We start from the raw sequence: 19,376 nt of genomic DNA, 5'->3' as shown, positions 1-19,376 counted from the left end.
CAAAATGTTCTAACGTTTTAAATTTCAAATCACACAAGTTCATCCCTTGATTTCCTTCCTGTAAATTATAATAATTTAAAAATCCAATATCACAGGGGGATAACTATTAGTGCCTTGTTTTAAAGAGGGGAAAAGCAGGATTTTTTCCAAAATTCTTTATTTTATTTATGGTTGTTCCAGTCCCCTTCAGTCACTGGTTTTCTTAGCATTCAAAGAGTTTTCCAGCATCTTTTCCCCTGTATCTGTGTTAATTCAGTGTTGTCACAGGATACTGACCTGAACCAAGGGTTAAGCTCAGTTTATTTCATGGTTCTGGTCACTAGTAGCAGTTAAAGAAAAAGTACTTCTCTAAAATATATAGAATTATTTCATTCTAGTAGCCTCCAGCTTCTGGAAGTCAGTATTTTTAAGAGGCTTCCATAATTTCTAGCAGACTAATTTTCCCTGGATTTTTTAAACCCCTGCCTTTTAAAGCCATTTTTACTTTTGTCTGATGTAAAAATCAGTGAATCCTGAACTGTGCTAAGTGAGCAGTGCTTGCCACTGCTGCCTTGGATCACATTATCATTCCAGCCAGTGTCTTTGATTATTAGATCATAAAAAACCATGGACAGTTGTCCTCTTATTTTCCAATTATTTGTAATAAACATTTATCAGATATTTCTTCCCCAAACTGGAGGACTTGACTCTGTTTAGCTTCTCATGAGGAAGCCTCTTCCCTGGGGATGTTTTTTTTTTATTTGCCTTTTTGACTTCTGTTGTGGCATCAAATAGAATCAGAGAACCACAGAATGGTTTGGGTTGGAAGGGACCTTAAAGTTCATCTCATTCCACCCTCTGCCATGACCAGGGATGATCTAAACAGGGTGACCAGAACTGGATATTCCAATATAAGCTTGGACCTGGGCTGTGCCCAGTGATTCCTGTCTTAATTTGCTTTAATCAATCTCGTGCATCACTTCTGTCTTTATAATTCAATATTTTCCTCTAGAATTGAGTCCCCCACTCCCTGCCTTGCTCCCCTTTGTCTGTCCAGTGAGAGAAACCAATTCTAAACCCAGTGAGAGAAACCAGTCCTAAACCAGTGAGAGAAACCAGTCCTAAACCAGTGAGAGAAACCAGTCCTAAACCCAGTGAGTGAAACCAATCCTAAACAGAGTGAGGGAAACTAATCCTAAACCCAGTGAGGGAAACCAGTCCTAAACCAGTGAGAGAAACCAGTCCTAAATCCAGTGAGAGAAACCAATCCTAAACCCAGTGAAGGAAACCAGTCCTAAACCACTGAGAGAAACCAATCCTAAACCCAGTGAAGGAAACCAGTCCTAAACCTTGTGAGGGAAACCAATCCTAAGCCCAGTGAGTGAAACCAGTCCTAAGCCCAGTGAGTGAAACCAGTCCTAAACCAGTGAGAGAAACCAGTCCTAAACCCAGTGAGGGAAACCAGTCCTAAACCCAGTGAGGGAAACCAGTCCTAAATCCAGTGAGAGAAACCAATCCTAAACCCAATGAGAGAAACCAATCCTAAACCCAGTGAGAGAAACCAATCCTAAACCCAGTGAGAGAAACCAATCCTAAAGCTAGTGAGGGAAACCAATCCTAAACCCAGTGAGGGAAACCAATCCTAAACCCAGTGAGAGAAACTAGTCCTAAGCACAGTGAGGGAAACCAGTCCTAAACCAGTGAGGAAAACCAGTCCTAAACCCAGTGAGGGAAACCAGTCCTAAACCCAGTGAGAGAAACCATTCCTAAACCCAGTGAGTGAAACCAGTCCTAAACTCAGTGAGGGAAGCCAATCCTAAGCCCAGTGAGGGAAACCAGTCCTAAACCCAGTGAATGAAACCAATCCTAAGCCCAGTGAGGGAAACCAGTCCTAAACCCAGTGAATGAAACCAATCCTATACCCAGTGAGAGAAACCAATCCTAAACCTTGTGAGGAAAACCAATCTTAAACCCAGTGAGAGAAACCAGTCCTAAACCCAATGAGGGAAACCAGTCCTAAACCCAGTGAGTGAAACCAATTCTAAACCCAGTGAGTGAAACCAGTCCTAAACCCAGTGAGAGAAACCAGTCCTAAACCCAATGAGAGAAACCAATCCTAAACCCAGTGAGGGAAACAGTCCTAAACCCAATGAGAGAAACCTATCCTAAACCCAGTGAGGGAAACCAGTCCTAAACCAAGTGAGGAAAACCAATCCTAAACCCAGTGAGTGAAACCAGTCCTAAACCTTGTGAGGGAAACCAATCCTAAACCCAGTGAGAGAAACTAATCTTAAGCCCAGTGAGGGAAACCAATCCTAAACCAGTGAGTGAAACCAGTCCTAAACCAGTGAGAGAAGTCAGTCCTAACCCAGTGAATGAAACCAGTCCTAACCCAGTGAATAAACCCTTCCTAAGCCCCGTTGTGCCCCCGCTCCGTCCCCCCCCGATCTCTCGGCGCGTTCCCTCTCCCCGCCGCGGTTCCGGAGCCCTGCAATAACCCTGCTTCTCTCTGCTCCTTCCCACATGACTGCCAGGATGACAGCACTAGCCATAGTGACCACCAAGACCCCATTTCCTTAGCTGTGGAGATGGCAGCAGTCAACCACACCATCCTGGCGCTGGCCCGGCAAGGAGCCAACGAGATCAAGACAGAGGCTCTGGACGACGACTGATGCCAAGGAGAGGGGAGGGTCCAAGCAGAAGTAACTTAGTTTTAGACGTAGCACCTTAGCAGACTTTCCTCGGTCCTTAATATGTGTTCTTACAGTATAACTTTGCAGTTTCTTGTACGTCAGTTAGCTGTTAGGGTCTTGTTCTGTGAAGATGGCATGGTGCCCTCAGCCTTTGCATATACTCTCTCAGTATTAATTCCCAATAAATAATCAATCAACCAACCAACCTCCCTCTCCCGGCCCCCAGTGGCTAGAAAGGTAAAATCAAAAAACAAAAAAAAGGAAAAAAAAAAAAAAAAGGTGAAAAAAAAAAAAAATCTTGCTGCTCTGTCTTAGCATTCAAAGTGCTTCCAGGTATTTTAGACAGCCCTCAATTACAAGTCTTAGGCTACACTTAAAATCTTGGATAACCTTAGAGATGGTGTTGAGACCGATAGTCCGTGCACTTTCCCTGCCCTGAGACTGAAGGGATGCAAGCTGAGGTAGTGGCACAGGGTCCATGGACACCAGGCCGGGAGTACCACCAGAGAGTAAAAAGAACACTTAGAAACCCCACTCCAGCATGGGAATAAATGATTTCCAGCTGCAATAAGCCGTGCCTCACTGCTCATACAGTGACTTTCCTTTCGGGTGCTGTGCTGAGAATGTCCATTGGAAACACATTCCCACATTTCAGTCGATGCTCACATGTCCAACACAGACATCCTCTGCTCTCACAAGCTGCGTGGCTTAGTGGAGAAGTGCTGCCTTCTGCCTCTGGGACCATGGTTGAAGCCCAGCCTTGGGATCAAATGAAAAAAAAGGAGCTGAATGTCTAATGGACAACAGTCCGCTTCTCAGAACCACTGCTCGTTCTTGCCGTGGCTGGCAGTGCCTGCTCAGAAGAGGTCTAGACTCTTTATCCACCTGTCATTAACAATTTCACCTTTAATTCCTCCTCTCTCACCTTTTCTGTCCCCACCCTATTCCCTTCCCACTTTGCCACTTTCTGAAGCAATGTTTTCCAGGAAGGTTGTTAAGGTCATGAATGGGTGAGTGGATTTTTACACGCCCGTGTAAGTAATGCCTACGTCCTGACTAGCCTGAAAGGAGAATTCAACACCTGACCCTTGCTAGATAACCATCAGAGCATAAATACTCTCCTAAAAATGAACTTTTTTTGTTTGTTTGAAAGCAGGAGGATCTCTTACCTGAGAAATGGGGTGTGAATGTTTTGTGTTCTCTTTACTCTGTCTTTGTTAAGGTGTGAGAAAGCTATACTGCTACGAGCAATTTAATTAATAATTGGAAGCCATACTGATAATGGATGTGGTAATATTTGTAAAGCAAACCTACTCTAAGTAGCAGGAACTAATGGAATTTTTTTCCTTGATCATATGTAGCACTTTTGTTACTTTTTTCTTAAAGATATTTATATTTGATAAGTCTTTTTTTTATCATTTGAGAATTCCAAATACCAAACAGCAAACTTGCATTACAGAGTCACCCTGCGATCACCTTGTCATCTAGTATCTAAATGATGAACTGTGTGTGCATCTAAGAAAATTACATCTGCTAGCATTGTGTGGAAATGATCTCCTGGCATCCTGATAAAATGATCTGTTGCTGCCGGTAAGAGGAAACATTTTGATGGAAACAGCACGAGAAGTGTTAGAGACGGGCAGGGCTGTGTTACATTAACAGAGAACAAATCCAAAACCTACAGAAATTTTTGTATGGAGACACAGACAGAAAATTTGCATAGTGTTTCCTCCACATTCCACTTTTATCTTCCCAGTTTGGGAATAAAAGAGGGGGAAACAGCTCAGGCTGAAGGATGGGTTTCCCTTTGCTCCCCTCCATTTGGAGCTGGAGCAAAGGGAATTCCTGGTGCTTGCCTTGTTCTCATCCCTTCCTCCCTCTTAACCTCAGAGAGCTTTGTGACCCCTCCAGGCTGAGCCCTCCAGATCAGCTTCCCCTCTGTCCCAAAGTGCTCTCACAGGGCACTGCCCTGCCACCTCCTTGTCCCTTGGAAGATCTGTAGGTAGGGCTTGGCCTCAGCTCCCACTTATGGATTTCATTGGAAAATTTATGTGTTTTCCTTAGATGTAGATCACCAGAGCAGAATGAAGCCGTCTGTTTTCTCTGTTTTATTGCATTTCTGGAGTAGAGAAATTCATGAGTAGTGTCAGGGTGGACTCAGGAAAGGCAGGACTGGGATCAGTGACCATTGCACCACTGCAGTTATTTTCTTACTGCCTGTATGAATGTTTTGGTACTAAGGAGTGAAAGGATGGGGAGAGCTTTTATTTCTATTTTTGCACAGCAGAATGATCTAGCAAACTCGAGCCTTAGTGGAATTTTACCTACTTATTCATTCCACAGTCACACACTGGGCTGACAAGCAACATCCACGATTTATAGTAAAGAGATTTTAATAATCGATGACCTCTTTACGTTGGGCTTGCCACCACCATTTGTTCTGGCTGTTTCATTTTAAAAAGAACAGACTCAAACTGTTGGACAGCTGCAATTTTAAAAGAAATATTGCTTATTGCTTACTATAGTATCTGTAAAAAAAAAAAAAAGGGCATTGTTTGAGGCTTTGCCTTTTTAAAGCAATAGGGAAGAATAAAAATAGTATTAGAACTTCTGTATCCTGATTATAGGTTCATGTGATGCAGGATCAAAGTAACACCAGTGAAATTGTGTGTCTGTACCATCTAATGTGGAATAATCTGCTCTTAATTGTGTTTGTCACTGTCAGGAAGCTGCTGACATCCCCCACCAGTATCTTCTCTGAAGGTTAAACAGGTGAAAAACCCTTTATGGGTGACTGGAGACTGGCAGATCTTCCTGGGCTGTACATAGCAGTTTTCTACCTTCCCACATCATCATCTTCCCAGAGAAAATATCAAATATCTGGGGGATCAGCCCCTTGCTTCCATGGGGTGAGGTTTGGGGTGTGTGTTCTGGCTTCTCTTTGAGCATCAGGAGGAATGAATGGCACCTCAGAGGAAGGAGTGGCACTCAGCTGTCCCCAGGGTGCTCCTGGCAGGTTGTTCCCTTCATTCTGCAAGTTATAAGGAGCCATTTCAGCAGTTGGTCAGTCCCTTTTTGGTTTGAGGTGAATTATCTGCAGTGGGACAGGTGCTGATGTGATGGTACTGGCAGTGAATGTGATCTGGAGTAAGTGAAAGAATCGGTGGAGGGTGTGTCCTGGAATTCAGGAATCCTGGAATTCTTTCTTTTGGGGTTTTTTTCCACAATATGGGAGTTGTCTTTGTCATTCTGTCTGTGGCTTTCCTTGGAAATGAAGCCTCATTTTGGTAGCACTGCAGTGGAGTGGCAGTTTGTTGTAGCCAGGCTGGGGTCACTGCAGTTTGTCCTCTGGGGGTTCCCTTGAAGTGGCTCTGGTGGCAGATCCGAGCTGACTTTTTGTTCTGTGAACAGAGAAGTTAATTTAAGAATCTCCTCATCTGTGATGGTCACAGATTGCTTTGTAGAGTGAGTTCTGGCTGATACTTTGTCCCTCATAAAGTCCTTTTACTTGAGTTGTTGTTCTCTGACCGTCTTCTTAAAACAACAATTTCTACCTCCACTTCTTTTCTGGATTTTTTTTGGTATTGCATTTTTGTTTTAGTTCCCCCACCCTTTTTCCTGAAGTATGAGATCCCAAACATTTGCAAAAGCCTTATGAATTGATAAAAAAATCAGCAGATTTGTTTTCTGTTGATTTTCTGCATACTCTGCAGACACACATGTGGTTCTGGTGAAACCCTGTGCTGGATGTGAGTGTGCAGTGCACCCTTGCAGCAATTAAGGAATCTCATTCAGGAGGTCATGGAAAGGGTTTAGACCCCTCTGTCCATCATTTGTGGGACCATTGAGGGGGAGATGGGAGGGCTGGAGCACATGTCACACAGTGGGAGGTTGCAGGAGCTGGGATTGTCCAGGCTGCCTTTGGGACATCCCAGATTTTTGGTTTTAACTGTCTTAATAAATCAGTTTTAACTTGGGAGTCCAGTGCAGGATCAGGAGTTGGACTTTGATGATCCTTGTGGGTCTTCCCTTCCAACTCAGGATATTTTGTGATTGCAGAGAAGACACAGCCAGGCTTTTCTCAGAGGTGCCCAGCAAAAACCTGAGGGCCAGAGGGCTAAAGTTGCATTAAGGAAAATCCCAGATGAATATAAATAGAAATATTTTCATGCTCAGTGGTAGAAATGGCCCAGAAAGTCAGTGAAATTCTCATCCTTGGGGATACTCAAAATTCAACTGGACAGGGTTGGATTAGAGACCTCCAGAGTCTCTTCTGACCTAAATCATTCTCTGATTCTGTGCAGACCTGCTCAGGTTGAGGTGTTCCCTAATTCTGATTTGTACATGTTGTCTTGTTTAAAGAAATTCTTTCAATCTGTTGAGGTTTTTTTTTACTGTTTTGCTGTTCATAAAAATGATCTTTGCTAGTTTACTAATAGAGAGGAGCTTTATTTGCAGGGTCTGGCTCCAGGCTCCAATCAAGCCATAAGTTAGAGATTTCATTAATTATTTGCTCTGTTTACACAGTTCTTCAGGGATATTTGACTTATTCTGTTTGTTTCATTGCCTAACATCAGACTGGTAAGTTTTTCATGTTTTTGTCACATTTGTGATTTGTAGATCAGTTTTTGCCTTCATTCATGAAGACTTGTCTTTGTCTTGCTGCTGTGAGTGCAAGTGAGAAACTCCACAGGAAAAATTGGGGTTAATAGAAACCCACTGGTAACTACTGTGATAAGCCAGAAATTTTGGGTCAGTAAATCACAAATTGGTGATTATTAGGAGCTGAAAGGGTTTGATTGGGAAAAGAAATCAGATTATGCTCACTTGGATCCCCCTTTTCTTACGCTGTTGGCCACTTCTAAGAAAAGCAATGTGGTATTTGAAATAGGTTTTATTTTTCATGCAGATAAACCCACTAAAATTGGTGTAAGAATTTTCCAAACTCAGAATTGCTGCCTTGATGCAGGATGTTGGTTCCCTGTGTGTGATCCTAACTGGAATCCCAAAGCTGGAGTCACACTTCCCTTTGCAAATTGCTAAATTCAGTGTGAGACCCTGCCCAGAATCCTGAGCTGTGGGTGTTCAGATGGGGATGGTTTCCAGCCCCTCCTATGATTATCCCTACTCATTTTAATTAATATTTGTAATAATAATGTTCCTCCTCCCACTCCAGCTCCCATTTTCCAGTACTCATCAGCTTCTTCCAAACTCATTGTTTCATTACCAGCAAATTTTAATTTTGTCAAAACTTTGCTCTTACTTTATCTGAGTTTTCCCACTCAAGTAGCTCTTGCACTCTTTGAAGTTATTTAACTAGATAATATTATTTTGATCAAAGTCTTAAGCTTATAGGCAATAATCTTTGGTTTGGTGCAGCTTTTGGCATTTGGCAGGAATCTTTGTTGGCAGGATTGGTCTTAAAATTGTGTCCCATGTCAGTGACCTTAATATATGTTCCTTACATGGATTTTGTGTGTTTGGAGCAGCAGTCAGGGCTTGGATCCTGATCCCAGCTACTTGAATGGAATTTTGTGGAGTTTTCACTGTGATTCCTTGGAAGGGAAGGTTGGTGGCCTGACCAAAAAAAACCTTTGCAATTCCCAAAAAGAGTTGCAGAGACATTTCAAGCTAAAACATTCTCCCTTGGGCTTTTGAGCAGCTGGGATATTTACTCAGGATATTGGATCAGTTATTGGCCAAAAGGGATTTGGTACAGCCCTAAAACCTTCATTTCATCCTCTCTTTTCTGCTGTCAAATTTACGGGGTTTAAACTGTCTGACTAAAGACATTGCACATTCATGAAAACCAGAGGCATTCTAGAGGTGGCAGCTACAAATCCAAATTTAAAATACATTGAAATGATCCTTTTTCCTCTGTGAGAAATGTGTTACCACTGAAAGAGCGTGGTTGAATGTTTTGAGGCCTGTCAGGAGGGTGACAGCGATTTGATGTTGGTTTTTGTCCAACAAATGTAGATCAAATCAAACCAGTGGAAGTTTGTCTCAGTGGCAGCAGTGAGGCAGGGGGAGGAAAATTCAAACTCTTCTATTAGAGAGTTTCTTGCCATCCTTGGCCTGAGGTTTTGTCACTTAGGAATAGCCTGGAATTGTTTGCTTTGTAGTTTGTATCAGAAAATCGAGGAGTTGGTTGAGTGGGAAGGGATTTTAAAGCATCCAGTCCCACCCTGCCATGGCAGGGACACCTTCCACTATCCCAGGTTGTTCCAAGCCCCAGTGAGATGGAGCAGCCACAACTGCTAGAAAAGAATTTGCCATTTAAAACACAGGGGAAAATTCACCAAATTTCAAACATTCTTTGCTGCAGCAGAAGAACCAACGCGCTCGATGGCTGCAGCTCTCTGCCATTCTTTCAGCCAAGAACTCAAGAAGGAATGAGCTGAAGCCATTGAGGCAGAGGGAGGAAAAGTTAAACTCCTCTATTAGAGAGTTTCTTGCCATCCTTGGCCTGAGATTTTGTCACTTAGGAATAGCCTGGGATTGTTTGTTTTGTAGTTTGCATCAGAGAGTCATGGAATGGGTTGAGTGGGAAGGGATTTTAAAGAGCATCCAGTCCCACTGTCCCAGGTTGCTCCAAGCTCCATCCAACCTGGCCTTGGACACTTGCAGGGATGAAGCAGCCACAACTGCTAGAAAAGAATTTGCTATTTAAAACACAGGGGAAAATTCACCAAACATTTCAAATGCCTCTTTTAATCGGGCTGATGCAGCAGAAGAACCAACGTGCTCGATGGCTGCAGCTCTTTGCCATTCTTTCAGCCAAGAACTCAAGCAGGAACGAGCTGCAGAGGGAGGAAAATTTAAACTCTTCTATTAGAGAGTTTATTGCCATCCTTGGCCTGAGGTTTTGTCACTTAGGAATAGCCTGGGATTGTTTGTTTTGTAGTTAGTATCAGAAAATCGAGGAGTTGGTTGAGTGGGAAGGGATTTTAAAGCATCCAGTCCCACCCTGCCATGGCAGGGACACCTTCCACTATCCCAGGTTGTTCCAAGCCCCAGTGAGATGGAGCAGCCACAACTGCTAGAAAAGAATTTGCCATTTAAAACACAGGGGAAAATTCACCAAACATTTCAAACATTCTTTGCTGCAGCAGAAGAACCAACGCGCTCGGTGGCTGCAGCTCTCTGCCATTCTTTCAGCCAAGAACTCAAGAAGGAATGAGCTGAAGCCATTGAGGCAGAGGGAGGAAAAGTTAAACTCCTCTATTAGAGAGTTTGTTGCCATCCTTGGCCTGAGGTTTTGTCACTTAGGAATAGCCTGGGATTGTTTGTTTTGTAGCTTTATATTAGAGAGTCATGGAATGGGTTGAGTGGGAAGGGATTTTAAAGAGCATCCAGTCCTAACCCTGCCATGGGCAGGGACACCTTCCACTATCCCAGGTTGTTCCAAGCTCCATCCAACCTGGCCTTGGACACTTGCAGGGATGGAACAACCACAACTGCTAGAAAAGAATTTGCCATTTAAAACACAGGGGAAAATTCACCAAACATTTCAAATGTAATCAGGCTGCTGCAGCAGAAGAATCAACGCGCTCGATGGCTGCAGCTCTCTGCCATCCTTTCAGCCAAGAGCTCGAGCAGGACTGAGCTGCAGAGGGAGGAAAATTTAAACTCTTCTATTAGAGAGTTTATTGCCATCCTTGGTCTTAGGTTTTGTCACTTAGGAATAGCCTGGGGTTGTTTGTTTTGTAGCTTTATATTAGAGAGTCATGGAATGGGTTGAGTGGGAAGGGATTTTAAAGAGCATCCAGTCCCACTATCCCAGGTTGTTCCAAGCTCCATCCAATCTGGCCTTGGACACTTGCAGGGATGGAACAACCACAACTGCTAGAAAAGAATTTGCCATTTGAAACACAGGGGAAAATTCACCAAACATTTCAAATGTAATCAGGCTGCTGCAGCAGAAGAACCAACGTGCTCGATGGCTGCAGCTCTCTGCCATTCTTTCAGCCAAGAGCTGGAGCAGGACTGAGCTGAAGGCATTGAGCTGGAGCAGGCTGGGATGTGCTTTTGATGTTTCTGTATGTGCAGAGCATCTCTCCCTCAGCTGCCTTGGCAGAAGCCTCCCTGTGCCATTGATTCCCTGCGTGCTCAATGGCAGCGGGTGTGTTGTGCTGATCAAAACAGGCAGCACACTTGTGCTCAATCCTTTCAGCCTGCAGCCAGGGTAATTGGGATGGGCAGGATAAATGCATGGGAGTATGGCAGGCACAGGGATGGCAGCTCTTTTCAATGGCTGGGTGTCCCTGACGGGTAATTAGCAGCTTTAGAAGCACGGGGATTGGCATGGCCGTGATTAAAAGGATTTCTGTCTTTTCTGTGATTGAAAACAGAAGATCTCCCGCCCCCCTAATTCTCTTTTAATACCAGTGTTATTAGTGACACTTGGAACACAGCTCCTCTGTAAACTCAAATAATGACCTCAGTGAATGGTGACTTACAAGAGCAGGGACTGAACCGAGCTCAGTGTTCTATGCAAAGCTGCTCCTCCTGATTCTGTGTTCCCTGTGGCACTCCCAGTGAGTTGGGGAGACAAAGAGGACATTGGCTTGTGTGACAGCCTGGGAACAGATTGCCCAGGGCCTGCTCCAGCTCTTCTGGCTCAGTTTGGATTTATGGAGATGAGGAGGATGAGCCATGAACTCCACTGGACCCATCCTGAGTTTTCACCTGATGCAGGTGGAGGTTTCCTGGGAGCAGGGAATGTCCCTGGCTCTTGGCTGCCACTCCAAATTCCCATTCCCTCTTTGGAAGCCTTAGCAGCACTTGTTGCCATGTTCTCCTCCAGCTCTGCTCCTTTAACTAACACAGTGTAGTGACAGGAGCTAACTCCCTTTTTCCTTAAAAAAAATCCCAGCATTTCCCCCCACAGGAGAGTTGGTTGGACACCATCCTTGGATATCTGCTGGTGACCCAAAAATATCATTATTTTCCCATTCTCCAAAAGCATCTGCTGTAGGGTGTTCTGTGCCTTTTAAATCTGTTTTTGTGAGCACTGCAGAGCCTGTGCTCCGTTTTTGCCCTTAAGTTTCTTGACCACATTTTTCCATACTGCTTTTCTCCATTTATAGGGCAGGTTTCCACATTTTGTTGGCATGTAAAGATGCTTAGAGGGACTCTGAGTCAAATTTAGTGAAACTAGCAGGTTCCTATCACTAAAAAATTCCAGAGAGAAGCTCTTATTGAAATCTTCCAGTTACTTTTCAGCTTCTTTGCACTGAAATCCTCGTGAATCCCAGTTCAGAGCAGACCTGTGCCCGTGGGTACTTCAGTTCTTCCAGCACAGTTCCCACCACTGCACTCAGAGCAGCAGTGGGAACAACTTCAGTTTTAGAAAACACATTTTTAGATATTCACTTGCTGCTGTCACTGCCCTCAATTCAGCTTCCTGTCCTCCTCTCCCCTCTCCTTAACTAATTAAAGTCTTCCTTGTTATGGCAAGATGGAATATGTAGCTTAAATAACCCACCTCTTTAATTAAGAGGTTGGATTCAGCCTTCTGAGATATATTTGACATCATTTGAGATTTAAAAATACATTTTACTTACACAGTTTATCCGTCAGATTGCTCAAGGAGGGCAAAGAGATAATGAAAGTAAATTATTAATTAATATTTCTCACCCAGTATATTCCATTAAGAATATTAAGCATTTATTCCATTCCTCAAAGCATGTTTGAGGATAGAATTTTTTTTTAATTCTGCCTGCTGATGAAGCTGCTGCTGTCTCTGTTTGACAGGGCTGGAGGGACGGGGTGGAAAACACCCTTCAGGAGCTAACCAGAGCCAGGAATTCCAAATATAACTCACTGACCAGCTTTTCCCATTTCCTTTATGCACTGGGAGCAGATCTTTTCAAGCCCAACATGCCCCAGACTGTCCCTTGGTAAAATGAGGGAGTGAAAACAGCAGCAGGAGCATCTCCACTTCCTCTTTCTCCAGAGCCTGGGAGAAAATAAATTCTGTGGAGATGTGGGAATGTTTATAAATCCATTGAATAGATGTGATAAATTTGTGAGGAGAGATGCAGAATAGAGAGACACTTTCAATTTTTAATTATTTTAGTTTTATGAAGTAAATGGAATGGGAGTTTGCATCAGGATTGTGGGAGGCCACCCGACCTGCAGGGTCTCCTTGGAGGTGACAGTCTGGTCCCTTCTGGCCTTAATTGTAAATCTATGACTCCAAAGAGATAAAATGTGTCTTTTCCCTTTAGAACTTGTTCAGAATATTGAATAGTTTATAGAGATTTGAGTTCTGCAGGGGTTCTCTGCAGCAAGAACTTTCCAGCAGAGAACACGTCGTGCCTTATGTCTCTAACCCCAGTTCCATACAACACAAATTTCAGCATAAATAGAATTGGATCAATTACAACCATTTCTTTGGGCTGCAGTGCCTCAGTGGTGATTTTCACAAACACCATTTTGTCAGAGGGCTTCAAAAAATCCCAGAGCCAGCACAAACCCTCTTGCTGAACTGATGTCTCCTCATTTCCTCTGTGGAAAATCGAGGAATTCCTGTGCAGAGTCTGAGCTCAGCCTCCTCAACTGCTCTGAGCCATTTGCTTCCCTCTGAAGTGGATTCTTGCTACTGAATTTGTCACATTATTTTCTCAGATTTCAGTGCTTCTCAGAGAAATAATTTATCCCTGATAATCCCATTTTCCCTGTTCTGAAGAGCTCTGACCTGAAGCTGTTGTCCTTGCAGCCTCCAAGTAAGGGATTGATGTTGTTTCCACCCTATAAAAACCTGTCCAGTGCTAAACAGAACCTTCCAAACTTTCTGCTCTGAGGTTTCCCAGCTCTCAGACCCTTCTCCCTTCCCTCCTTGCAGTTTCCTGATTAGAAAATCACAGAATTAGCAATTTTTAAATATAATTTTTTTATTATTATCAGACTATCTTTTTTTTTTTACTGGAAAGATTTGTTTACTGGGAAACATTCCCCTTTCCTTTGGCCTTTTAGATGGTGCTGTATCCATTACTTACTTGAAGTCAAAGTTTATACTCAATAAATAAGAACAATTTTATCTACTTTGGCCTGTTTAAAGAATAAATTAAAATTAAATCAGCTCATACATTCAGCCAGTTTACAGCAGGTTCTCCTGTGTGAAATCAGGGGGTTGGACCATGGGAGAGGGACAAGTGGAAATGTTTTTTTTCATGGAATCATGGAATAGTTTGGGTTGGAAGGGACCTCAGAGCTCCCCCAGTTCCTTCCTCTGCTCTGGTTCCTCCCCTACCCCAGGTTGCTCCAAGCCCTGTCCAACCTGGCTTTTTTTTTTTGTTCTAATTTATTTGGCCTTTGTGGTAGGACCTTAATTGGAGCAGTGGATTTTCCCAGTTTGGGTGCCTGCTTTTAATGTGTTTAATGTGTTTGGGACAGGATTGGCACAGCTCTGCTTCCCTTTATTTATCCAGGGTTAGGATCCCTCATTGCAGCCACAGCAGATTTTTATTTTTATTATTACTATTATTCAGAAGTTGCTTTAGGGCTTGAAAATCATTGGAAAATCTTGAAGTCACTTTTCCAAATTAAAAATCACAGAGTTTGGGTTTTGAGCTTCCCACCTTCCAGTGTACCCACTGAATTTTCTGTTCTTTTTTGTTGCTTCTGTGTGAATTTGGGGTGATCCTGAGCCTTGTGCTGACCTGAAGCTGCTGACTGTGGACTCAGAGCCCTGTTGATCTGTGAGCAGGGACAGATTCCCCATTCCATCCCCCAGTAAAAACCCCAAACCAAACCCCTTTTCCCTTGCTGTTGGCTCTTCCTGCATCTCACCAGAACCTCCCTGATTTTGCTGCTGCAGTTCTGGAGCTCAGTGTCCCTTAAAGATGAGGCAGGAGTAGCAGATTTAAACTCAGTTCTGTCAGTTTGAGCACTCTTTTCCTGACACTTTGCCTTGGCTGTCTTCCTCTTGGTCTTTGTGATTTTCCCAAGGCTGCTGAAAGCCTGGGAGGTGGGAGATACGTGCAGTGCTTCTTTCATTTTAATTTTTGAGGTTTGTTTTTTTTTTTTTCCTTAGTGTCAATTTAAAAAGTGCCTAAGTGAGGAACAGGACTCCAGAGTGAGCTGGAGGAACAGGATTAGACCTCATTTCCCTCCCTGCATCCCTCTGCACATCCCTCCAGTGAGGCTGGAGCCCAGCAGAATGCAGCTGGAAAAATCTCCCTGTTCTCTCCTCGTGCTGCCCCCCTTGGTTCTCAGTCTTTTTTTTGGGGGGGGAAATCTCATTTCTCAGCCAAACAATCTCTCATTTGGGGTGGATGGCAAAGAGGGGGGAAGCTTGGATGGAATTCAGCAGGAAACTGCCTCTTGGATTGCAGATCTGTGTGTGATGAACATCCCCCTCTGGGTGGGAAAAGCTCCTTGAATCACCTCCTGTGGGATCACACAGTGCTGGGGGCTGGACACAACCTTAAAAATCATCCAGTGCCACCCCCTGCCATGGGCAGGGACACTTCCCACTATCCCAGGTTGATCAAGCCTTGTCCAGCCTGGCCTGGGACACTTCCAGGGATGGGGCAGCCAAAACCTCTCTGGAATCCCAAAGGCAGTTTCTTCCAATAATTCTAGGTTTATCATAGTGGCACCTGCTAAACATTTTGTCCAAATAATCCTGACTATTGGCAGGTGGTAATAATTTTGTAAAGGTGAGAATTTTATGTGGGTTTAAAGAATAAAGGTATCAGTGATAGTTTTAAAAAATTCCATTTAAGGAGGATTTCTTCTGGCCAGAGTGAAAGGAGGTAACAGAACACTGTGAAGGTGTTTCAGTACCACTGAAGGGTTCAGCAAATGAAAGCAATCCGTGTGTAGAAGTTTTATTTTTCATCAGCAACAAAATGTTTTCACTCTGCCAACATCTGAGGTGGGAAAGGGCTGCTGGCAAGGAAAGCTGTGAGGATATTTCTGCAGAGGGCAGGACTGAGCCCTGGGGATGGAATCAGGCATTTCCTGATGGAATCCACTCCTTGTGGCACACACAGAGCCCCCAGGATGCCTTTTGGCAGTGATGTTTTCCCTGAGAAGTGTTTGTCACTGGCAGTGGATGTTGGTGGATTGAGAGCTGCAAACCCTCGAGTGGGGACACAGTGGGACAGGCTCAGAGCCACAGAAAACCAGAGCAGAACCCCAGGGGAGGTTCCTCACAGCCCAGTTCTGTGTGTCCTGACTCTGTCCCACTGTGTCCATCTCCTGTCTGGGCTGCTGCAGCTGTCACCTCCCTGTCCCCAGATGTGCCAGTGCCACCTGAGCTGTGTCCCATCCCTGCCCTGTCCATTCCTGCCCCAGCTGCTGCTTGGCCCAGCTGGGCCCTGTCTCATCTGCTGTAGGTGTCCTGCCTACCTCAAGAGGTAACCATGGGCTCCTGGAGCGGTGTGCTCACCCTCTGGGGCACTTTGCCATGAGCACTAGTGCACACTCACACTCACACACACACTGGAATGTATATTCTCCTCCCCCAGCCCCCAAATAACCTCTGATCCTTGCTGTAGCCACCACCGACTCCTCTTGCAAATTGGATGCTGCTTTAAATGTGAAAACAAATGTTCAAGAAGCTATAAAACCTGAATGAAAGCTAAAGCTGAATTTATAAAGCCTTGTTGCATATGAGCCAAAAGTGCAAAAAGCTCTATATAATGAACTAACCTGCCACTCATATAAATATAAATATATATAAATATATTAAAATCAGACTGTTCTACAAAATTGTGTATTTGTATTTTTGTGTACGTACAATTTTCTGCTAAGCAGAAGGAGGATGTAGTATAGGATGATGTGAGAAGAGATTTTGTTTAATCATATTTCTTTGTTACTTATTTTTGTTAACATCCAGATGCCTGTCTTTGTCTTATGTGTATGACACTGTTCCAAAGGTGCAGTATCCCTCTCCTGCTGCGTGTCCAACCTCCTTCCTCCACAGGGAATGTCAGTCAGGTGATGCCCTCATCATCCTCATCATCATCATCATCATCATCATCCTCATCCTCATCATCATCATCATCATCCCCTTAGATCCACCTTGGTGTTGTTCAGTGAAAGAGGAGATGTTCCATTGTTGTGGGGCTGCTCCTCCTCCTGAAGTTCAATAAGTGCTGCTCCATTCCTCTGCACGTTTCCATGGCCTGCTGCTGCTCCTCACCCTTTTTTTGGGGAAAATAAAAATGGATTGGATGGGTTGGGAGGGAGGATGAGCAGACCCTCGTGGTGGGAAGAAAGTGCCAGGGTGGTGCCAGGGGTGAGCTCAGAGCCCAGAGGGGATGGAGGGGATGGAGCAGCTCCTGTTCCCTCCCTGTGCCCCCTCAGGAACATCCCCCACCCCCCTGGTGGCTTTGGGACACTTTGACTCTTTGCTTTGGGAAGGTTGGAGCAGCCTTGAGAGGGGCCCAGCTGCTCATGCAATGAAGGCTCTGAGTGTTGAGAACATTCCAAACCCTTCTCCCAGTCACTGCCTTTATCTGCAAGGTGCTGGTGGCTCCCTGAGAGGAGAAGAGGAAACCTGAGAGCCCTGGCTGTGCTTGGAATTGTCATTTATCCATCACAGAGAACTGTCCAGGGAAGCAGGGCCAGAGGAAACTGGACAGAGCAGGATGCAGTGGATGGAAATATTGGGGCAGATGATGGAAGTTCAGTCCCACCACAGTCCCTTGAGGAAATCCATCCCAAATGAGGGTCAGTGTCCATCACACCTTCCCCTGGCAGCAGGTGCTGTGAAAACAAACCATCAGCCTCTCCCCTTGTGTTCTTTTTTTCATTTTTTACTTTAATCCCTGTGTTTGTTGGAGCTGTCCCATGGCAGAGAGCGATGCTGCACCTTTCCACGTAGGGCTCATATTTATAACAATGTGTAATGACTGTAGCAAAAGTCCTTGTTTCTGTATGTGAATGGACAGAGAAACAAGTGCTCTATTGTATTGATTAAAATAGTTCAAATGAGTCCTGTATCATTGTATCTCCTATTCTGGATTAGTGCCTTTTGGACAGTAGACTGTTCTGTAATTAAAATGTAGTATAACTGCTTTTTTGTACAGTTTTGTTTTAATAAAACTTTTTTTTAATTTGTGTTTATTTTAGTATTGTACCTATTAGAAAATAAAAATGTATAACTCAACACTGACCCTTTTTTCCATTGTCTTTTTTGTGCAGGGCTTGTCTGTGACACCTCAAATGTGTGCTGAGAACAAAATGAACAGAAAATTTGAATTTGTTTGGGGGAAATAAATTCTTGGTGCACTCCCCCTCTGGAAGGTGGTGGACATGATGATGGATTTGAAGCAGTGGAATCACTTGGGATTTGAGCCATGAGCTCAAATTCGAGCCATGAGCTGATTGCAGAGACCTTCTGGGGCTCTTCCCACTCAAATATGTTGAGAGTGGAATTTTCCCTCCTTTGCCTGGGGAAGTTTTGGAGTTTTCCCTCCAAGGGCCCTGTCAGTCCCACCCCAACAATAAAATCTCTTGTTGGAGCAGCTGAAGGTCTGGGGGGAGCAAACCACTCGGTGATAAAACCAAAAGATGTTGAATTATTGAGCACAGGGGGAATTTTGAGAAGGCCAGGGCTGCAGGCGGCTGTGGCTGCTCTTTGCTCCTTGTTGGGCTTGGGGGGTTTCAGAGAGGATTTATGGGTGGGTGGGTGGGGAAAAGCTTCCTCAGAATGGGAAAAAATTCCTGCAGGTGGTGTGGAGGCTCAGCTGGGTGGCAGAGAGGACACAAAGGGACAGGAATTGATTCATCTGGGTCCTGCCAGCCTGGTTAAAATCAGGATGTGCAGATGAGGTTGGGAGGGTTTGCTCAGGATGGACACCCCAAAACAGGGGAAAGGCAACTCAGGAGAGGGGCAGATGATGAATAATGGACTTCAGAGGTGGAAAAACCTTTCAGACTGCTCCTTGTGCCTCTCAGACATCAAAGAGGGGATAAAATTTATCTTAACCCTCCCCATCATCAGCTGCCACAGCTGCTGTGTGTACAGAGGGAATTTTCTGGAGGGCTGAGGATCATGGAATCCCAAAATAGGTTGGGATGGAAGGGACCTCAAAGCTCATCCAGTGCCACCCTTGCCATGGGCAGGGACATCTTCCAGTGTCCCAGGCTGCTCCAAGTTCCATCCAATCTGCCCTTGGACACTTCCAGGGATGGGAAAAACCCTTCTGGGGGTGTCTGTGGCAACACCTGGGATGTTGCATGAAAACCAGGAACACAGAAAAGCTCCATTTGGAGATGTGTTAAAAAACTTTGAGAGGAATAAATCCACACTGGAGGGTCTGTGCTTGCAAAGAAGCCGCACTTGCAGCCCTTTGTGCCTGTTTTGGTGGGAAACCACATTGATCAGGGAAAAAACCAATAATTTATCCCAGGCTGGTGCCCAAAGGTGAGCAAAGCCCCCTTGGAAATGTGCCCAGCTCGTGGCAGGGCAGCTCCTCTCCCCACTCAGGGGCTGCTGCCTCCCATGGCAAAATGTTTGAAGCCAGGAGAGATGGAAGCGGCGTTAATTTGAAGGAAAACGTGGGGGGAAAAAAAGTGTTCTTTGTTAGTTTTGGAGGTTTATAAAAATTATTTTCCTGCTCTTTTTGATGGGAGCCTTTTCAAGGCAGCTTTGGCTGCAGAACAGAACGTGGCAGCACGGGGAAGGTGCCACAGCCACCTTCCGGGAAGAGCCGCTCTGAACAAAGCGATGCCGCTTCA

At 44.5% G+C, this 19,376-nt stretch overlaps 1 protein-coding gene across 11 annotated transcripts in view; it reads left to right on the top strand.

Moving 5' to 3' along the window:
- The window catches only part of HMBOX1 (homeobox containing 1), a 106,745-nt gene extending 98,099 nt beyond the window's left edge, over positions 1–8,646 (top strand). For all 11 annotated transcript variants that reach the window (XM_033053918.2, XM_033053915.1, XM_033053913.2 and 8 more), the window contains one exon: positions 2,514–8,646. In XM_033053918.2, the coding sequence (XP_032909809.1) occupies positions 2,514–2,651 (138 nt within the window). In that variant the 3' untranslated portion in view covers positions 2,652–8,646. The remainder of the gene's footprint in view (positions 1–2,513) is intronic.
- The last annotated feature ends 10,730 nt before the right edge of the window (positions 8,647–19,376 follow it).

The sequence above is a fragment of the Catharus ustulatus genome, chromosome 3, assembly GCF_009819885.2.
Source record: "Catharus ustulatus isolate bCatUst1 chromosome 3, bCatUst1.pri.v2, whole genome shotgun sequence".
Lineage (NCBI taxonomy): Eukaryota > Metazoa > Chordata > Aves > Passeriformes > Turdidae > Catharus > Catharus ustulatus.
The sequence above is the reverse complement of the archived record's forward strand: the minus strand, read 5'-3'. Positions and strand labels throughout refer to the sequence as shown.